Source organism: Dromiciops gliroides, chromosome 3 (genome assembly GCF_019393635.1).
Source record: "Dromiciops gliroides isolate mDroGli1 chromosome 3, mDroGli1.pri, whole genome shotgun sequence".
Classification (NCBI taxonomy): Eukaryota; Metazoa; Chordata; class Mammalia; order Microbiotheria; family Microbiotheriidae; genus Dromiciops; species Dromiciops gliroides.
This window is the reverse complement of record NC_057863.1, coordinates 419,804,022-419,824,260: the sequence shown is the minus strand read 5'-3', so window position 1 is coordinate 419,824,260 and position 20,239 is coordinate 419,804,022. Positions and strand designations below refer to the sequence as shown.

At 39.0% G+C, this 20,239-nt stretch overlaps 1 protein-coding gene across 1 annotated transcript in view; it reads left to right on the top strand.

Annotated features, from left to right (window-relative positions):
• WDR75 (WD repeat domain 75) overlaps nucleotides 1-7,987 on the top strand; it is a 38,868-nt gene extending 30,881 nt beyond the window's left edge. The window contains exons 15-21 of the mRNA XM_043998600.1: nucleotides 344-438; nucleotides 1,335-1,430; nucleotides 1,813-1,982; nucleotides 3,588-3,647; nucleotides 6,362-6,508; nucleotides 7,201-7,292; nucleotides 7,686-7,987. Coding sequence (XP_043854535.1) covers nucleotides 344-438; nucleotides 1,335-1,430; nucleotides 1,813-1,982; nucleotides 3,588-3,647; nucleotides 6,362-6,508; nucleotides 7,201-7,292; nucleotides 7,686-7,893 — 868 coding nt within the window. The 3' untranslated portion in view covers nucleotides 7,894-7,987. The remainder of the gene's footprint in view (nucleotides 1-343; nucleotides 439-1,334; nucleotides 1,431-1,812; nucleotides 1,983-3,587; nucleotides 3,648-6,361; nucleotides 6,509-7,200; nucleotides 7,293-7,685) is intronic.
• The last annotated feature ends 12,252 nt before the right edge of the window (nucleotides 7,988-20,239 follow it).

Below are 20,239 nucleotides of genomic sequence, written 5' to 3'. Positions count from 1 at the left end.
ATGTTAGATTTTAGTGCTAGAGAATTTCTTTTTCTGCCTAAATAAGCATTCAAGCAATGAGTCCATCTTCTTCTTGTATTTGTCAGATGATTTGAGCAACCTCTACAGAAATATATTATTAAATATGAGATATGAAATTGATGCTTTTTAAGAAATAAAATAGATTACCTGAATAAATATTGCTGTCACATCCCATGACTCATTTTCCACTTCAATAATTGTAAACAATGAAGTTTTCATGTGTTCCTTCAAAACTAGTTTATATAAGGCTAGTCCAGGGACTGTAGAATAAAAGAAGCAAGAGTGCATATTTCCCTAGATTTATTTTTTTGTTTTTCTCCAGGAACCTTTGCTTTGGGAGACAAACTTGTTCCAAATACCTTCTGGGTACGACTGAAAAGAGTTTTCTGTGCTGTTGGAACCTGCTCACTTGTGCTTGTAAGATCTTTTTTCTAATTCATGATGACTTCCAAAGAAAATGCTCAAAACATATGGGAAATTGCTACTGAAGTCTGGAAATTATAAAGAATATCCAGATTCTATTTTACCCACCTAGGGACCACTGAGTTGTTATTTTCCTGGCCAGCTAGATTCCCCAGCTTTTTTTAAAAAAATACTGCACCTATATAGGTATTAAAATATTTGTTAAGGGGCCAGCTATGGGGTTCAGTGCCAGGCCTAGGATCAGGACTCATCTTGCTAAGTTTAAATCTGGCCTCAGACACTTACTAGTTGGGTGACCCTGAGCAAGTCACTTAACCCTGTTTGCCTCAGTTTCTTCATCTATAAAATAAGCTGGAGATAGAAGTGTCAAACCATTCCAGTATCTTCCCCCCCCCCAAAAAAAAAAAACCCACTAAGTAGGACATAACTAAACTCCCTGAGTAACAATAATTTGTTGTGGACAAAATTAAGAACCAAACTCAGGTTCTCTAACTGGATAGTGTTCTTTACACAACACCTTGCTCTCTCCAGTGGAAAAATTTACTTGTCACCAAGGGAAATTTGATGAGTAAGGAATAGGTCGTGCAAGGTATACTATAGCTCTGCCCTGCTCTTTAGCTTCCTAGCATAATATTCCAAAGAATATTTAAGTCTCTACACATATTTAATATGGAAATGTGAAATAGTAATTCTTTTTATTATGTCTGTCTTCTCTCCCTGGAAATAACAAAGTAAAAATCATGTATGAGTTAGACAATCAGTTTGAAGTCACTATAAGTTTGGGGTCCTTATCCATCTGAACTTTGGACAAGAAATTGTCCATGTCTTTTATTGTTTGGTAAGACTTACTAAGGATTAAGTAGTTTCTTTTTGTCTGGTTATTCTTACAGTGGAATGGAGTGTACAGCTCAATGTTATAGTTTTGGAGCCTGATCCCAATTCAGATAATGTTGCTGCAGTGTCTTGGTCCTCAGGAGGTTCACATTGTAAGTACAAGGCCTTCCTTCACTAGCAAGTGGTGATCAAAGCAGATAGAGATAATACTTGATTATTTTTTTAACCTATGAGATAATTGGGTTAGATTAGACTTCAAAACAAATCTTCATTTGGAGCTATGTTGCTTGAGACAGACCACTTCCCTTTCCTGATTTCCAGTCCCCAGGCACATTGTAAAGGCTCTGCATTCATACTTGTTTCTGAGAAAATTATGTTTTTCTGAAAATAATTGAGGACTAAAATATATATTTTCTGGAGCAATTCATAAGTTTGGAGTATTTGGCAACCCTTTGTTGAGAAAATATCTAAAGCTTATCTAAAACTAACTTTACCTTTCAGAATGTTAATGTGTTTTGTTTTTCTCCCCCTCAGTATTTGTATTTAAGCCTAGTGAGCCAAGGCCATTGTGTATTCAAAAGAGTGTCTGTAGAGAGAAAGTCCAGTGTGCTGTATTTGTTCCAAGAGATGTCCCGGAATCATTTATCTCAGAAGATTACCAGTGGCTAAATAAATCCTACTTTTACTTCTTAAATGAATCACAGGTAACTAGCACTTAGAGATTTTTTTTTTATTAGTGACTATAGAATGTGTCTCCTACCACCCATTAGCTAACCTCTCTCACAGTGACTTATTTCATTAACATTTTCAGTTTCCAAAAGGAACTATATTTTCTGATTTGTCCCCAGTGCCATAAATTAACAGCCTTAATAATAACTCATTTAAAATAATAATAATAATAACTCATTTATATAGTATTTTACTTATTAAGAGACAGAGCATGATATATTGGTTGGGAGCCAACCTTGAAGCCAAGGATCCCTGAGTTCAGATCCCACTTCTCTTACATACTGTGTGACCCTAGACAAGTCACTTAACCATTCAATGTTCTAAACAGTTCTTTTGTAGTCCATATGAAAGAGAAGGTGCTGACCTCCCTTGGTAGAGGGAGTTTCTTCATCCTGGAGTACCCTCTGCCAATGCAGCTCTAGTCTCCATCTCTGTCCCTTACTGCAATCCTGTAAGATAAGTATTAGCCCAGTTTATAGATATGGAGAATGAGGCTTGGACTTTAGGTGAGTTGTCTGTAGTCACTAGTCACTTAGCTTTCTAGTCTTCTGATTCCCAAATTCAGTGCTCTTTGTGCTGCACCACAAAAGACCCCTCACACCTCCTTCATTTACATTACTTTTTTCCAGATACCTCATTTGGCTCAGTGCCATAACCCAAATCCCATTTTCTAGTTTTCTATCTGAACTGAGTTCTGCCATAATTTAATCATAGTATCAAAATCCAGGCAGCCCACATGCCAAGGTGTGGATACTTTATTTCAATGTCATAGTAATTCTACTCATTGCAAGCAAAGGACATTGATAGAAAGCCTGTAAAAAACTTCAGGGGTCCTTGATTTCATCAGTGTGAGTACTTCCTACAAAAAGAACACCACCTCAGGGCTGTGGTAAATGTCTTTGTGTATTTCTGTAGTGAAAAAATGGACCACTTTTAGCCAGTTGAGTGATGGGTCTCTCTAGACTTAGCCTGACTGGTCTTCAAGCCAAAGGCACAGCCTAGCCCTCTCCCTGGTTGGCCTTACCAGAGCTCAGACTCGATCACAGCCATGGCCTTCACAAGCTCTGGTCTGACTAAACTCTGTGCTGCCATGAGGCCTCCAAGCAAGGCTTGGGTGTACAGTGCTTTAAACCTATAAAACAATATTTGTTAAATCATAAGTACGAAAGTATCATCCTTCAGTTTGTTTTTACTAAATTCTAAATGAAGTCTTCCAGGAGACATTTCTAACATTCTCAGTAATAATGGTTTAATGCATTTCAAGTCTCAGATTATTTTATTTCTTAATTCAGACTTGATTTGGGGGTAGGTAACTCTCAAAATATAGAGCAAATCATCATCTCCTCTTAGAGAGCTGACTGGGACATTGAGAAGATTCCAGGACCACACAGCCAGGAGGGATCAGAGTCAGTCAGGCCTTGAACCCAAGTCAGTCTGACTAAGGCTGGCTGTCAATCCACCAGGTCATTCACTACTATTATTCTTTTATTATGAAGAGATCTATATCACAGAAGGCATTAGCCTTGTTTTAACATTTCTTGTTCAGTACAACCTTTTGTTGCTATTTTTTCCCTTTTTAGGATTTAATGACATTCAGTACAAAATCCCCAGAAGAGAAACTTACACCATCAAGCAAACAGGTATGTTAGAGCCACCTGGCACTGAGACACTGAAGAGGGCTGTATGATATAAGGGGCTCTTAGATCTCAACAATAAGCTGGCTGTTACAGGGAGTTGAAAATAACGAAGTACTGTGTATACTGAATTTCTGTTTTTAAAGCTGTATTCCTTTCCTTCATAAATGAACATAGGCTTTAATTTTTTTTTCCCCTTCTTCCCTGGGCATGAAATCATAAAATCCTAAATTTAAAGCTAGGTCATCTATTACAACCCTCTGAGAGATTAAAAGATTTACTGAGCCACACAGGTAGTGAGTAGCTGAACAGGGATTGGAACCCAGGCCCTCTTGACTCCAAATCCATCACCTTACTCTGTTCCAGGAGTTCCTTTCCAAAAATTATTCACAATTTCAGAAAGAGTTCATCCAGTGCAAGCATTTCATCTAAGAGAGAGAGAAACTAAAGGCCAGAGAGGATGATTAATTCCCCTTTGGCTGTACAACTAGCAAGTCTTAGAGAAAGACCTAGATTTGGAATCCAGTTAAACCCAGCCCTCTGTCTAGTATACCTGGTTGCATTAAGGAATATTTAAAGACTTTTTTTTTTATTGTATTACCCACATACTTCTGTTTTACTTTGTTTTTGTTTTGTTTTGTTTTTTACAACATCACAGTCACTTTTAGGAAGGGGAAAAACCTTCCCCTGACCCCTCTAGATTGATTTCTCCATTATGACAAAGAAAAGTAATTAAGTAAATATATCCAATACAATGACCACCTCCAAGACTATACAAAGGAATGTTGAAATATAACTGCCAATACTGTGTAGATTTGTTACTTTAAATTTATGCTGTAGGGGCAGCTAGGTGGTGCAGTGAATAAAGCATCAGCCCTGGATTCAGGAGGACCTGAGTTCAAATGTGACCTCAGACACTTGACACTAGCTGTGTGACCCTGGGCAAGTCACTTAACCCCCATTGCCTCACTTTAAAAAAAAAATTATGCTATAGCTACTGATATTATGAAAATAAAAAATATACTTTGCCTGGATTCATAAGCACATGATATGGGCATTCCCACCACTGATATAAATCTGATGATAAAGAGGATGATAATAATAATAGGTAATATCTTTAGTGTGCTTTAAGAAGTTCATAGTACTTTATGCACCATATCCTATTTGATCATCATGACCCTATTAGGAAAATAACTAGAATTTTCATCCCATTTTATGGATGAGACTGTCTTTGTATTTGTATTTGGTTTTTTTGGTTTGGGTTTTGTTTTTGTTTTTGTGGGGCAGTGAGGGTTAAGTGACTTGCCCAGGGTCACACAGCTAGTAAGTGTCAAGTGTCTGAGGCCAGATTTGAACTCAGGTACTCCTGAATCCAGGGCCGGTGCTTTATCCACTGCGCCACATAGCTGCCCCTTTTTTGTTTTTGTTTTTTGTATTTGTATTTGTATTCCCAGTGCTTAGCACAGTGCCTGGCACATAGTGAGTACTTAATAATGAGTGAATGAGTGGGTAAGTAAGTATCAGAAGACCAAATAAGTAACTTGCCCATAGTCAGTCACAGTAAATGTCAAAGACAAGAAAACTCCAGCTCTCTTTCAATTCCCATCATGCTACACCTCAGCCTGTTCATGACTTCTGTGATTTTTATCTATCTCCTTCTACAAGTCCTCAGTAGAGATCTACTCTCCCTGCACTGGAAATTTTCTTAGAGGTTTTTTAAAATGTTGTGAGCCCTGTTTCACACTTGGACTTACCTGTCTTTTATTTTTGCTCTATGATCAATCCCACTTCTACAGTCATGTGTTATAACCCCTTTGCCCCCATTATATTTCCATTTCTTTTTGGGTGACCTTCAGTTTTGATTCTAGGATTTATACCCTTGGGTTCCTTGGATTTGGGTGCTGTAATTTGAAGATATCCACATAGGATTGTTTTAAAAAAAATTATAAGGAGGATGCTGAGCTCAGGTGGAAGTGGTTGAAAGGGTAGAGAATGGTGTGAGTTTGGCCCAGGGCCCAAGTCCTATTGCAGCTGTATGTTGACATTTGTAGGGTGACTGCTCATGAGAATTTAAGGGTGATACAATCTGTATATAGGTATATATTTATTTATTTATTTAAGGGTGAGGGTGATACAATCTGTGTGTATATATAGATATATATAGATATTATATAAATAGATACTGATATAGATATATACAAGTACTAAGGCCAGGCCAACAGCAGTTTGAAAATAAGTCTCCAATTAGCAACATTCCAGGTTCTGGGTCAACCAAAAGTCCACTTCTCATCCTAAATGCTGGTGGATTAAGCTCCATTTATATTCCAGGTCTTGGTTTTGCCATTTGCAAGACATGACCAAGGGTGAAGAGCCACAGCAACCAACATGAAGTTCATATTCTGCTCATGTTTGAGTTGAAAGTTGTTTTATGTATATCTGTCACAGGAAGGGCCTTTCTACTATTCAGATATGGCTTGAGACAGATACTCTTAAATTCATTTATTTTAGTCCAGTAGCAACCTGTAAAACAACAAATTTCATGCTGTGTATTTTAGAGTAAGCAAATAACTTAAAAACCTGCTACCTTTAGCCTTGAGGTACATCATAGTATGCAGTAGTTTTACTTTTGCATTAAAATAATCCCATTAACTTTGAAAGAGATTCGATTACAGTCCTTACAATAGCCTTCTCTCCACCCTACCCCCTTTCATTTCTTACAGCTAATAGCAGAAGAAAGCCTTCCAACAACCCCATTCTATTTCCTGATGGGAAAACATAGAAGGGAGCAAGAAAGCAATCCAGATGAAGTGATGGAGAATGAACTCATCTATTACCCTTCAGCAGAAAACATACCTGCAATCAGTGAGGTAATGCTAATCAAAATGGCAAACAGATTGGATACAGTCAGTGAAGGGATTTTACTTTCCTAAATAAGTTGTTACTCATTACTTTGCTCCATATTTAAGAACCTGAAGAGAAATCTGTCTGTTCACTGTGGGCAAGTAAAGCCTCATTCAAGTAGGGGCCAGGGAAGGGAGGCATAGAGGTAGAGACATTAAAGGGAAATTTAGTTTCTTAGTATTCAGAGAATGTTAAAGCTTAAAGAAAGTGTTAGGGGCACCATTAAACATGTGTCTTTCAACCCCTACTCCTATTTTATTGATAAGGAAAGTTAATCCTAGAGAGGGCAGATGATTTACCCGAGGTCTCAGAGCTACAAAGATATGGGACTTGATTTTCTGATTCAGAAGTCTAGTGCTCTGTGCACTAGATAATTAAGATAATGCTCATTAAGTAGTTAGTTACATAGCATGCAGAGTTAAACCAGAAAAGGATAGGACAAATTGTGTGTTGTTTTGAGACATAACAGAGAAAAAATGTGTCTTTATTTGGCTTTACTTCTCTATGCACCATTCAGTCTGACCTATGGCCTCTTTAATGGAACTAGGTAAGGAACATAGAAGATGAAGGTAGAAGTACTTAGTAAAATGAGGAATCGAAAAGTTCTGGGTAAAACAAAGGCAAAACATAAATAAAATGTGTTTGTTCTTTAATTCAGCTCCTTCAGACTCCTGCACATGTACTGCCATCTGCCTCTTTTCTGTGTTCCATGTTTGTTAATTCGTTGTTAATATCCAAAGGTACTAAGAGGTAAGTAAGAAGCCTTGGAATTTATTTCTTGAAATAGTTTGTGTTTTTGTATAGTAGTACGTGATAATTGCTATTAGAATTATTTGGGTGTTTTCCTAGTGTTCAAAATAATATTTGGCCAGTATGTTTTCACTGTGCTAAAAATTAAAGCAGTTTAAAAATTAGCATGTTAAACGGTAAACTAATGTGGTGAAAGAAAGTTATAGAAAAAACCAGTTATTTTCTGTGTAGAGTTTGTTGTGATTTAGAATATTTTATAGAGCTTCATACAGCAGAACCCAATTTATAAATGTAATTGCTAAGAAATATTTATGTTGATGTATAAGTATGTCATTGTTGTATGAGACACTGTATATTAATTTGGTTACTTTGAATAATTTTCTTTTGTTATAGTGCTGAGGAAATTCCTGATGATGTAGACATGGAGAGTGAAAAGGCAACTGATGACTCAGATGAAGAAAATGATTTTTCTGAAAAGATGCAGAATGCGACAAATGACACAGTTATAGGGGATGAAGTAATACCTCAGCTTTCTAAAACTCAAGAAAAAGAATTACGGAAACTTAGAAAAGTGGACTATAGCTGGATGTGTGCTCTTTAACAACAGAAAAGGAGAATTTGCACTTTATTTTTTTTATCATGCTTCCATATCTCTCTTAATGTTATTCCTTTTATAAAATAAATACTAAATTTTGGCAGCCTGTACTTTTAAGAGAGCGTCTTTTCAAAAAAGTTACAAAGCATATTGTCTTTTTATTGTACGTTTCCCTTTTTTTCAAATGGTCTCATGAATGTTATGCCATTTAATACTTAGAACTCTTTAAGGTAAGCAAGGCAGATATTTTCAAATCAGCAAGAAGCAAAGATACTAAATGATTAGGAAAAAGCATAGATAGTTTCAGTTCTTCCCCTCCCACCTTCCCAAAAAAACCGAAATGGATTAAAAGCAATTAAAAGAACATTTCACAAAGCAGTACCAGGGGCAGCTAGATGACGCAGTGGATAGAGCACCGGCCCTGGAGTCAGGAGTACCTGAGTTCAAATCTGGCCTCAGACACTTAACACTTACTAGCTGTGTGACCCTGGGCAAGTTACTTAACCCCAATTGCCTCACTTTAAAAAAAAACAAAACAAAACAAAACAAAGCAGTACCTTACAGCAGAGGCATCAGATACATAACCCATGGACCAGACCTACAATACTCCTGAGCGTAGCCCGAACCAATTAAAATGTAATTGGGAAATATCAAAATAATAATACAATAAAACATAGATATTACATTTTAAAATTAAGAATATGCAACCACAAGGATTCTTACATATAGATTAGTTGCCCCTGTTTCTATTTGAGTTTGACACCACTATCCTACAGCAGAGATTAAATTTGTTTTGCATCAGTCACTGTGCTAGACATGAATTGCAAAGACAAAAAATGAGAGTCTATGCCCTTGAGGAGCATATATCTCACATCTTACTGAAATATGCAGAAGATACAGGCTCCTGGCTTTGTTTATTGACAAAAATAAGCATTTGATTTGGTAGAGCAAAATGTAGCCTTGAAAACTATTCTATTGATTCTAGATATCTGAAAATCATGAAACACCAACTCCAGAAAATCAAAATTGACAGTGACCCAGTGGGCAATGGAGAGACAGATGGTGGGCTTTAAGCAGACTCAGATATTTTACCAATAAGGATTTATGTTCAAGAAGTGTATGACAGTAAGGAAGATGCATGACCTAAAAGGTGTTGGGACCAGTCATGGAGCATGGAGTGTTAACATGGAGAGCTGAAGTGCACCTGCCAAATGGAGACGTCCAGTGAAAGATTGAATAAAGCATTTATTAAGTGTATGGTGTGTTTGGAGCCTGGGAGTATGAACAGAAAAGAAAGACTGTCCTCACTCTCAAAGAGCTCACTTTCTAATGGGGGTGTTAAGGGCTAAAATTCTAGCTAGTCTGTCTAAAATATCTAATGAGTGGTCGCCAATAAATTAGAAGTTTTAGCAAGAGTTAGACTTTTAAGCATTTATTAAGGAGAATAAGAATTTGGTAAAGAGAGAGAGAAAGGCCTACGTTCATCTATTAAAGGGAGAGCACATTTCTCGCTCCCTTCTCCACCAGCATCCTCAGGAAAGAGACACAGTCAGAGCGCCAGCCTCCCCCTTCTTCCTCCCACACTTTGGGCATCACTTCCTGACACCAAAGAAAAGACTCATGGTCTTGCCCTCAGAGACTTTCACTTCATGATGGACCTTTTCTACAGTAAGTCTCCAGCAGGTGGCGTCATTCCAATCGTTACAGGGGATTCAACACATGAAAGGTTTCAGCTGGAAGTCAGATGGAAAGGTCCTGTGGTCCTTAGGGTCCAGTGGCAATGCAGATGTTAATGGTATTTCCATTGGTAAACCATTTGACAGTGCTAAGGACTTTAATGATAAGAACTTTCTTTTGAGGATCTTCAGTAGATGTAGCCATAGCACCCAAAGGGATGGTGGCTAGACTATCATCCCAGGGGTTGCTTCCAGGCAGAGTGGCTGATTCCACCAGGCCAAAAACATTATTCTAAAAGCTCTTGGGTTCAGGGTCTAAGGGAGATAGTGGTCAAAATAATAATGATAGTGGTGGGTCAACTTGCCTGGCACATGCTGCCTCCTGTTTCCTATAAGGTGCCCCACTGCTTCAGCTAGGCCAGCATACCTACCCTGTGAGTGGCAGTTGGCAATTGGTGAGAATGAATGAATGACCTCTTCTCCACAAGAGTTGCTTCCATCAGATTATGGTTGTGAGGCCTGGATTAGAAGCAAGACTTGGCCATCACAGATGCTTTGAATATATACTAAAGGACATGGGCAAGAATTATACAGGATGAGGTTCAAATGGGCTGCAGTCTATACTTTTGGAGGTAGTGAACATACATCAATGTTAATAAATTCATTGAAGTATTACTCTTTAATAGTTATTGCCCTTCCCCCCCCCAAAAAAGATAGTTATTGCCCTTACTGTGTAGGAAAGTAAGTTTAAACTTCCTAGATCCTGCACCATCCTGCTTCTCTTACTTCTCCAATTGCTTTTTTTCCCCTTTTCATCATTAGTCTTATGTCCCCTAAGAACTCTCTATGTTAGGGCCTCTTCACTATCTCCGTTGGTGATACTTAAAAGGGTTTTACTTAGTATTTAAATGGACATGACTCTAAGGATATCCCATCCTACCCCATTCCACCAACTTACTGGACATCTTCATCTAGAGCAGGGCTTCTTAAACTTTTTCCACTCACTACTCCTTTTTGCCCAAGAAATTTTTTTTGTGGCCTCAACTTGACACTCCATAGATCTTTTGCCCTCTCTGCCTTCTTCATCATCTCCACCTACTAGAATCCTTCAAGGCCCAGCTCCAGGGTCATCTTGGTAAGCTTTCCCTGATCTCCCAGTTCCTAATGCTCTCTCTGTGTCTCAGATCACATTGTATGCCACTTGTTTGTGTGCATGCTGAATCTCCCCTTCCTCTTCAAGAGCAAAATGCTCTTTCCTTGTCTGTCGAGCAGAGTGTGACACCTAACAATGCCGTGCTTAATAAAAGCTAAACATTCCCATAGGTGCTTAATGTTCATTGAACCAGACATATAAATGATGTGGTAAAAGAATTGTTGGGGTTTGGGGTTGGGGATTTGTTTTAGGTTTTTTTGAGAGTCATGACTTCTGTGAGTTTCATTTTGTTCATCTGCAAAAGGAACAACAAATACTTTTACCGCCTCCTTCAGGGTGGCTGAGAAACAAGCACTTTAAAATTCTCAGGTTTATATACATGTTAACTATGAGATCATACGATCATAAATTTAGGACTGAAAAGGGACCTTAGAGGTCAGAGGAAACTGAATCCAGGGAGTTTATATGTCTTGCCCAGATCACATAGCAAGTGTGTGAGGCCAGATTCAAATTCAGATCTACCTGACTCCAAGTCCAAAGCTCTATCCATTTCCTCTTGTCATATGTGGAGTGTGTGCATGTGTGTATGCACTAATGACTTCTTCACATACATATCCCACATACATTTATCCGTTTATCTCCTTTACATGTAATATATGCATTTATATAGCCACATACATAAACATGTATATTAGTATGTATCTATGTATATGTGTATTATATGCACACGTACACACACCCCTGACAGTCTTATTGGTTTTGTCCTCCCTTATATCCTCCATGGAAGCTGCCCAACATACTAGGGACCTTCCTCTCATCTTACATTGGGCAGGAACATATAGGCTGCCCATACATCACTCCCTATCATCTTTTCTAGTTTGTAAGACATCTCTCATAAGTCCTACCTACTAAATTTATCCAAACGGTTCCCCAATTTCCCAAGTCCCTTTCGTTTTTCCAGCTAAAAACATCTGTACATCCCTCTTCTCCCAACCTCCAAAATCCAGAACTTTACTATCAACTTTCCTTTTGCCCCTCCCTGACCACAGTGTGTCCAGCCTATCACGCCACTATCTTCTATATCATCTCATGACCTCCCCATACCCTATCAAATTTGTGTATCCACATTACCATGACAACTTTCCAGGTGTTTTCTGCCTCCACCTCCCCATTAAGCACTAATTTTATCTTGCTATTACCCTGTTAAGAAACCAAACCTATCACATCACCTACTTTTGTCTCAAAATGTAAGCACCAAAACCCAATTCTCATTGTCCTCTAGTAATTAGGAATAGGGACCATACCAGGGAACTCCCAAGTGAAGAAACTACTTTGCCAAAGATGGTCAACATCTCTGCAACTTGTAGCCTTAGAGAAATACTTAGAGCAGAGTTGAGACTTGTGCAATTGCTCAAGCTAATAAACACCAAAGGCAGGGCTTGAACCCATCTTTTTTCCAGCCCAGCTCTCTATCCACAACTCCAACTACCTAAATAAAAGTATACCTAGGGGCAGCTAGGTGGCGAAGTGGATAAGGCATTGGCCCTGGATTCAGGAGGACCTGAGTTCAAATGCAGCTTCAGGGACTTGACACTTACTAGCTGTGTGACCCTGGGAAAGTCACTTAACCCTTATTGCCCCACCCCCACCCAAAAAGTATACTTTGTTTTATGGCACTTCACTTTTTTGCATTTTGCAGATATTGCATATTTTACAAATTGAAGGTCTGTGGCAACCCTACATCAAGCAAGTTCTATTAGTGCCATTTTCCTAATAGTATGTGCTCACATCTTGTCTCTGTCATATTTTGGCAATTCTGTCAATATTTCAAACTTTTTCGTTTTTTTATATCTTTTGTGGTGATCTGTGGTCTGGGATCTTTGATGCCACTGTTGTAATTGTCTTTGGGGCACCATGAACTGGGAATGTTCTGACTTCCACCATGCAGCAGTCCCTCACCTCTCTTCCTCTCCTTGGGTCTTCCTATTCCTTGAAACACAGCAGTACTGAAATTAGGCCAATTAATAACCCTACAATGGCCTCTAAGTGTTCAAGTCAATGAGGCAAACTTCACTGTTGTCTTATTTTAAGAAATTGCCACAGCCACCTTCGGCAACCACCACCCTGATCAGTCAGCAGCTGTCAACATCAAGGCAAGACCTTCCACCTGCAAAAAAAATTATGACTCACTGAAGACTCAGAAGATAGCATTTTTTTAGCAATAAAGCATTTTTAATTAGGTATATAAATTATTTTTTAAACATGATACTTAATAAACTACAGAATAATGTAAACATAACTTTGATATGCAATAGGAAACCAAAAAAATCTGTGACTTGCTGTATTGAGATACTTGATTTATTGCAGTGGTCTGGAACAGAACCCACAATACCTCTGAGGTATGCCTATAGTGATAAAACCCAACCTAATTCTAAATAGATACCTGAGGCCATCAATATTGTTTTTTTGGTCCTTCAAACAAACATAGGTAATAATAGCTAGTATTCATATAATACCTTAAGATTTTCAAAGGACATTACATATGTTATTTCATTTGATACTTATAACAATACTTTGAGGGAATTGTTCTTATTATCCCTATTTTGCAAATAAACTAAAACTTAGTGAGATTTAGTGACCTGCCCAACTTCACACAGCTAGTAAGTATCTGAAGAAGGATTTGAATTCAGATGTTCCTGTCTATCCACTGGGCCACCTAGGTGTTGGGGGACTCAAAGTTATGATTTAAGAGATTCTAAAAATACCTCAGGCCTCTGTTTTGGGTTTAGGCCTAATCTGGATGTAATAAAAGAAGCGTGTATATTCATTTGGCAAACTGACTCCTCTCTTTAAAATATGCCTAACAAGTTAAAAGAGTTAATTACCCTTTTAAACCAATTAAATTCCTTGAGGGTCTATCATCAAGTACTCTCAAGATAAACCAAAACTTAAGCAAGCTAAGTCATACTGGAAGCTTGTTTTCCTGCTAAGAACTGAAAATCATTTACACTGAGAAAATGCTTGTTTCAGTGAAGAGGGAAGGCTGTGAAATTTTGCTGCATCACTGCTTGAGCTGAATAGAGTTGGGTCGTGACATCATGAAGTGCCCAAGCTGCTGAGTTAAGCTTTGTGTAGAATATTAGACTTGGATTCAGAATAACTGGGTCAGAAACCCACAAGATACATGACCTTTGGCAAGTCACTTGGAGTCTTCATACCTAAAATGCCTCTCTGTAAAAAGAAGGCATTAGACTGCATTATTTCTAAATATGCCTTCTAGTTTTCGTTCCTCTGAGACCCCAGTAAACCACACAGGGAACATAAAATTGTAAGGGCAGGGGAAATAGACACCAAAGAAATAAAGAGGGTATAGCTGCTGGCTCTATCTCTTACATGCCTTCTTTTTCTTTTAAAATTTCTTTTATTTTCAATTCACAGGACAAAACACGCATTTCCATAACACAGTGAAACTGTAGATCTATCATATACAACTTGCTATTCCCTCTAAATATACAACAAAATTATTGCATATTTTTTCCTCACTCTCCCCCTGCCCCTTGAGATTAGACACAAATAAGTGAGTGCATATGTGTGTGTGTGTGTGTGTGTGTGTGTGTGTGTGTGTGTATTACTATTTATCAGTTCTTTTTCTGGATGCTAATAACATTTTTCTTTATATGTCCTTTATAGTTAATTTGGGTATTTATAATAGTCAAAATGATTTAGTCTCTCAAAGTGTTTCTTAAAACAATATTACTGCTACTGTTTACAATATTCTTTTGGTTCTACTCATTTCACTCCATCATTTCATACAAGTCTTTCCATGCCTTTCTAAGATCATTGAACTCATCAATTCTTGTATCACCATCCTTACTGTCACCCAGGTATGAATCTTTGACTCTTCCCTCTCCCTAATCCCTGACATCTAATCAAATTCAAAGTACTGCAAATTCTGTCTTAGTATTCATTATCTCTTACATCTATCCCCTTGAATCCATCCCTTTCTCTCTTTGTTGTCCAGTCATTTTTCAGTCCTGCCCAACTCTTCATGACTCCATTTGGAGTTTTCTTGGCAAAGACACTGGAATGGTTTCCTATTTCCTTCACCAGCTCATTTTTCAGATGAGGAATTGAGGCAAACAGGGTTAAGTGATTTGCCCAGGGTCACAGCTACTAAATATTTGAGGTCAGTTTTCTACTGAGAAAGCTAAATCTTCCTGACACCTTCACACCCAAGGCACTCTATCCACTGCAACACCTAGCAGCCCCTACTCTCTACTCACATAGATATTTCCATCCCTCATTAAGATTCACCTAGGTTATGGTAATGGCCTTTCCTTTACATTAGGATTCCCTCCCCTCTCTTCAATCCATATGCAGGTACTAGAATAACCACAAGGAACAGACCATTTTTAAATTTAATTTTTATTTTTTCCAACTAACAAACTTTTTTTCTCCTCCAACTGGGAAAAAAAGAAAGAAAATCCTTATATGAAATATGCATAGTCAAGCAAAACAGATTTGCACATAGCACATGCATGGATTTTTCTGCACAGGTAGCAGTATTCTGGAATTCAGTCTTCTGTATTCTTGGTTGGTTATTGCAGTGATCAGAGTTCTCAAGTCTCTCAAAGTTGTTTGCCTTACATTGTTGCTATTTTATAAATTGTTCTCCTGTCTCTGCTCATTTACTCTGCATCAGTTCATAGAAGTCTCCCTGGGTTTCTCAGAAAATATCCCTTTTACTCTTTCTTATGGTGCAATGATATTCTATTATATCACATATAATTTATTCAACCATTCCCCAATTGATAGATATCCCCTTAATTTCTGGTTGTTTGGCAATATAAAAAGAGTGGTATAAATATTTTGTTATAAATATAGATCCTTTTCCTTTTCCTTTGATTTCTTTGGGATATAGACCTAGGTCAAAGCAACTAGGTCAACGGATATGCACAGTTAAGAAACTTTTGGTGCATAGTTCCAATGTTGTTGTGGTTGTTATTCATTTTTAGGTTTGCGTCTTATCCCTATCACCATAATAACTGTAACAGAATTCTTTTTGGTTTGCTCCCTCTTTCAGCCTTACTCCCTTACTTGGTGCTTTGTGTTAGGAGCAAGCTCCATAAATGTCTGATGGGGAATGACCACCCTGTGTTTGGTCTTGTTTTGTGTCCTCTTGGGTATTTGGTATTGTGTAATCCAGAATCTCAGAGACAACTCAGGCTGGTGACCTGAAAGCTTTCTAAACTCATCTGGTCCAGAGCAAAATCTGAGAATTACCCTCATGCTCTGAGCACTTCAACTTCTTCACCTGTGTTTGTGTCTGAGCAACACAAATGCAAGCTTGCCTCTTTTTAGCCTCCTGGAAAACATCAGAGTGATAGAACAGTAGGACCAGCCTTTATGCTGGGCTTTCTTGGATTTCCCAATCAGTACTTGATCTGGCATATTTTCTAGATCTTTGTAGAATGGTCGTGAGGGAGCTCTCACACATAATACTTCCTTCTATTTAGACATCTTGGCTGGTCTGAGATATAGATCTTCACCATGCACTAACCCGCTCAAAAACCTTAACAGCATCCTATTACCTTCAGAATAAAACACAACCTCCTTAGCCTAGCACTTCTGGTCTTCCACAATCTGGCTCTTAACCTCCCAACCTGTTTTCCCATTTCATCCCTTCATGCACTCTTCCTCTGGGCCAAAGTGAACTGCTGGCTGTTTTTCAAATTAAATGTATTATCTCCTACTTCTATGCATTTACCCCAAACTATCTCTCTCCCCAACACACACACTCACCCTCTCTCTCTCTGTCCTTGAAATGCACTTCCTCCTTATCTCTGGCTTTTAGAATCTGGAAAGCCTTCCCCATGCCCCAGCTGAAAGTGTGGCATTCCTCCTAAGAGTGTACTTGAAAGTACAGTCATTATCTCTCTTGTCCACACCATCTCCTATTTTGTATCATCCCATTTATTGCAGGTGGCTCTAATCCCAGTACCTAGCTCAGGTTTCATGTTGAGTAGAAATGAGGAACTTGTGAATCATTGAACAAAGGAGGTTTACTTTGCCCTAACACCACAAGACCAAGTGACAATGTCATTTACCTTCTCTAGATACAGTCTCCCTCATCCCCATATGGAAACGAGTCTGATGTTCAGGGCATGCTGTGGTGAAAGACATGGTGACTCATGTGGTCTTTAGAAATCCATCAACTCTGAAAAGCCTAGACTTCATGTGGATGGACTTTTTATGTTCTTAGATGACCAGAAAGCCCCATCTATGAAGCTGGATCCAATCAGTTCCCAAGGCATGTTGTGGGTGAGAAGAAAGAAGATATATTAGCAAAATACTTGTTCCATCACACCCAATACATATCTACTATCAATGCCTCATATTTTCCCACCTCTAGACCTTGACTCACACTGATCTCTATGCACAGAATTTCTTCTCCCACCCCTAGTCGATGTCAATTTAAGTCTTAGGCATCCTTTGATATATAACTCAAATGCTACCTTCTCCATTAAGCCTTTCCTGTTTTCCTCAGCTGGTAATGCTTTTTCTCCCCAGAGCCCTCACGTAACACTTTGTACCTCCTTTATTCAATGATCATTAATGTTTTTGTATTATGTTTTCAGTATATGGTATATGCCTCTATCAGACTTCAAGTTCTATGAAGGTAGGGAACAGGTCTTATTTAAACTTTTTATCTCATCCACCCCTGGCTTAAGGATCTGCACACAGTAGGTACCTCATAAATCTTTGTCCAGTGGACGTATAATATATGAAGGGGAGTTTTGCACAAAACTTTGAAGCAGGCATATCTTTAGGGAAAACAAACTATCCTATAATGGGCTCATGGGGCTTGCTCAGTTTATTTAACTTGGAGATACCCCCTAAAGGGATTTGCTTGGGCATACTCAGATCTCCTAAAATGGGGGCATTCTACCACTGGGTGTGTGTCATCTCCTTTAATTGGCAGCAGAGCCTAAACATGCAAATGGTTGTGTCTTTAAACCTGGCAAAACTGAGATAGTGATCTCTTTTCCCTGCTCATTCTTCCCTGTTGCATCCACAAGGTAAAGAATGCAATTCACCCACAACCCAGGTGGGCACAATGAAGTGAAGTAGGATGGGGGGTACCTTTCCTTCTCCCCCTCTCTTCTTGCCTTGACTCTGAGAAATGGGCCTGGGGTCTCTGTTCTGTCTTGTTTCTCCTCAGTTTCAGGTGATGATGGTGATCATGCTGGAATTTGAAGTTTGAGCCATGGTAACCTTGGAGCCAGGATTCCAGGCAGCATGGTGTAACCAGCCATCCCTGCAGGCAGGGAGAGGTGGTAGGGGGACCTATGACTCAAACCCCAGGGGATTTTGGACTTTAAATTTGGAATGTGTGCTCTATAGGAACCCAGCTAAGCTGTGAACTTCATCCCCTCCCCCTCCCTAGAGAATGAAATTATGCAAAGTCGGGGGTGTGAAATTGGGGAGGAAATTATGCTCCCCATCTTTCGGGGAATTTGTATATTGGTGATTATACCCTTAAAGTAAATATTTCTTTGTAAAAACTAATCCAAAACAAACAAACAAAAAAACGTCTTACATGTGTGTGTCTCCTGGTAAACTTCGGGGCAGCTAGGTGGCACAGTGGATAGAGCACTGGCCCTGGATTCAGGAGTACCTGAGTTCAAATCCAGCCTCAGACACTTAACACTTACTAGCTGTGTGACTCTGGGCAAGTCACTTAACCCCAATTGCCTCACTAAAACAAAACAAAACAAAAAAATAACAAATCCAACTGTTAGTGGTTAAATGGAACTGAGATATAGAGGAACCCCACACACACACACACATTGGTGGGGGCTAGAGCCCATAGCAGAAAGCCTAGTTACCCCCAAATTCTCCTTAAGGATAATCAGAATTTCTTAGGGAAAAGAGAAATTAAACCTACCTAGCCTTTCGGGGAGCAGGAGCTGGGGTATCAAGTGTTGCAATCCTAAGAAATGTCAGGCCAACCTCAGTTAGCTGAGCCAATGGGCATTCAGTTCATCCTTGACCAAGTGCCCTCTGGTGTCTGCTTGGCTTGATCTGAGGTCTACCAGCTAGATGACACAGTGGATGGAGGGCTGGGTATGAAGTCAGGAAGACATCTTTCTGAGTTAAAATCTGGCCTCAGACACTTATTAGCTGTGTGACACTGGGCAAGTCACTTAACCCTGTTCACCTCAGTTCCTCATGTGTAAAATGAGCTGGAGAAGGACATGGCAAACCACTCCAGTATCTCTGCCAAGGGAACCCCAAGCAGAGTCATGAAACAGTCAGACACGACTGAAATGACTCAACAACTTCCTTGACTCCAGATCACTAGGCCATAATGCCTCCTAGGCCTTCCAGAGCCTTCCAGCATTTGGGCTATCTTTTTTTCATCTTGCAGCTGCAGAAAAATGTAACTAGTTTCATGTAATAGTTCACTAACACTAAACCATTCCTTAGATAAGGTGGAGTTAATTACTGCCCACACAGGTGATACTCTCTAGAGCTGTTCTGGTATTGCTTCCTCCTCCACTTTATCCCATGTCCTGGGATATCTCTAGTCATTCTGATATGTATTTTGCCACTGGACCCAGATGGCTCTAGAGGATTGAGTGAGGCTGGTGACTTTGCACAGCCCTCCCTCACTTAAATCCAATTCATGGCAAGTCCTGGCATCACCACCTCCATGTCATCATCCTCTTACAGTGAAGGACAAACAACGTGTCCCAACCCCTCCCCAGCCCTTCCTCATCTATACTAATGAACAAATTGCAATACCGTATTCTGTATGGCTTCTGAGGTCAGAAGGAAGATTGATGAATAGGAATTCAGGGAAGTAGATTTCAAGTCAGAATACAGAACTTTCCAATAGGCTATGAGCCCCCTGTCACTTTGTGGTTTAAAAAAAATTATTTGTGCTAAACTGTGCTTTCTAAAATTCTTTCTACTTATATATTAATGGCTATTGCGCCTGTTTTGGTAGTAAGTATTTATTATTAATTAATATTACATATTATTCAAGTCTTTACCCTCTGTCTCCCTCCAGTTTCCCCACTCATCTCAGGCCTACAGACCTAATTACATACCCCTAAGAGACAGCATTCTGAACTGAGAGGAGAACGGAGCAAAAAGAGAGTGACCTTGGTGTGCCCAGAGATTTTATCCTCCTTAGATAGAGGTAGGTCACCATACATTGATCTAAGCTAATTGGTTAGAGCCTCATTCAGTTCCATTGATTGACATGACTTGAGGGTGATATAGAAAGAAGGCAAATTCCTGCATCTTCCCCTAGCTAAACAAAAGAATCAATCTGCATTCTTTTTGTTCACCTGGGCTCATCCCAGGCAGGGACTGAACTAAATTTTCTGGGGTGAGGGTGAGAGAGCAACTAGACTGATGTCTGAATCTTTCCTAGAAATCCATTATTAATAATTATTTTCTCACAACTTGAAATGCCCTGATATATGAAAATTTCCCATGGCTTTGTTACCTC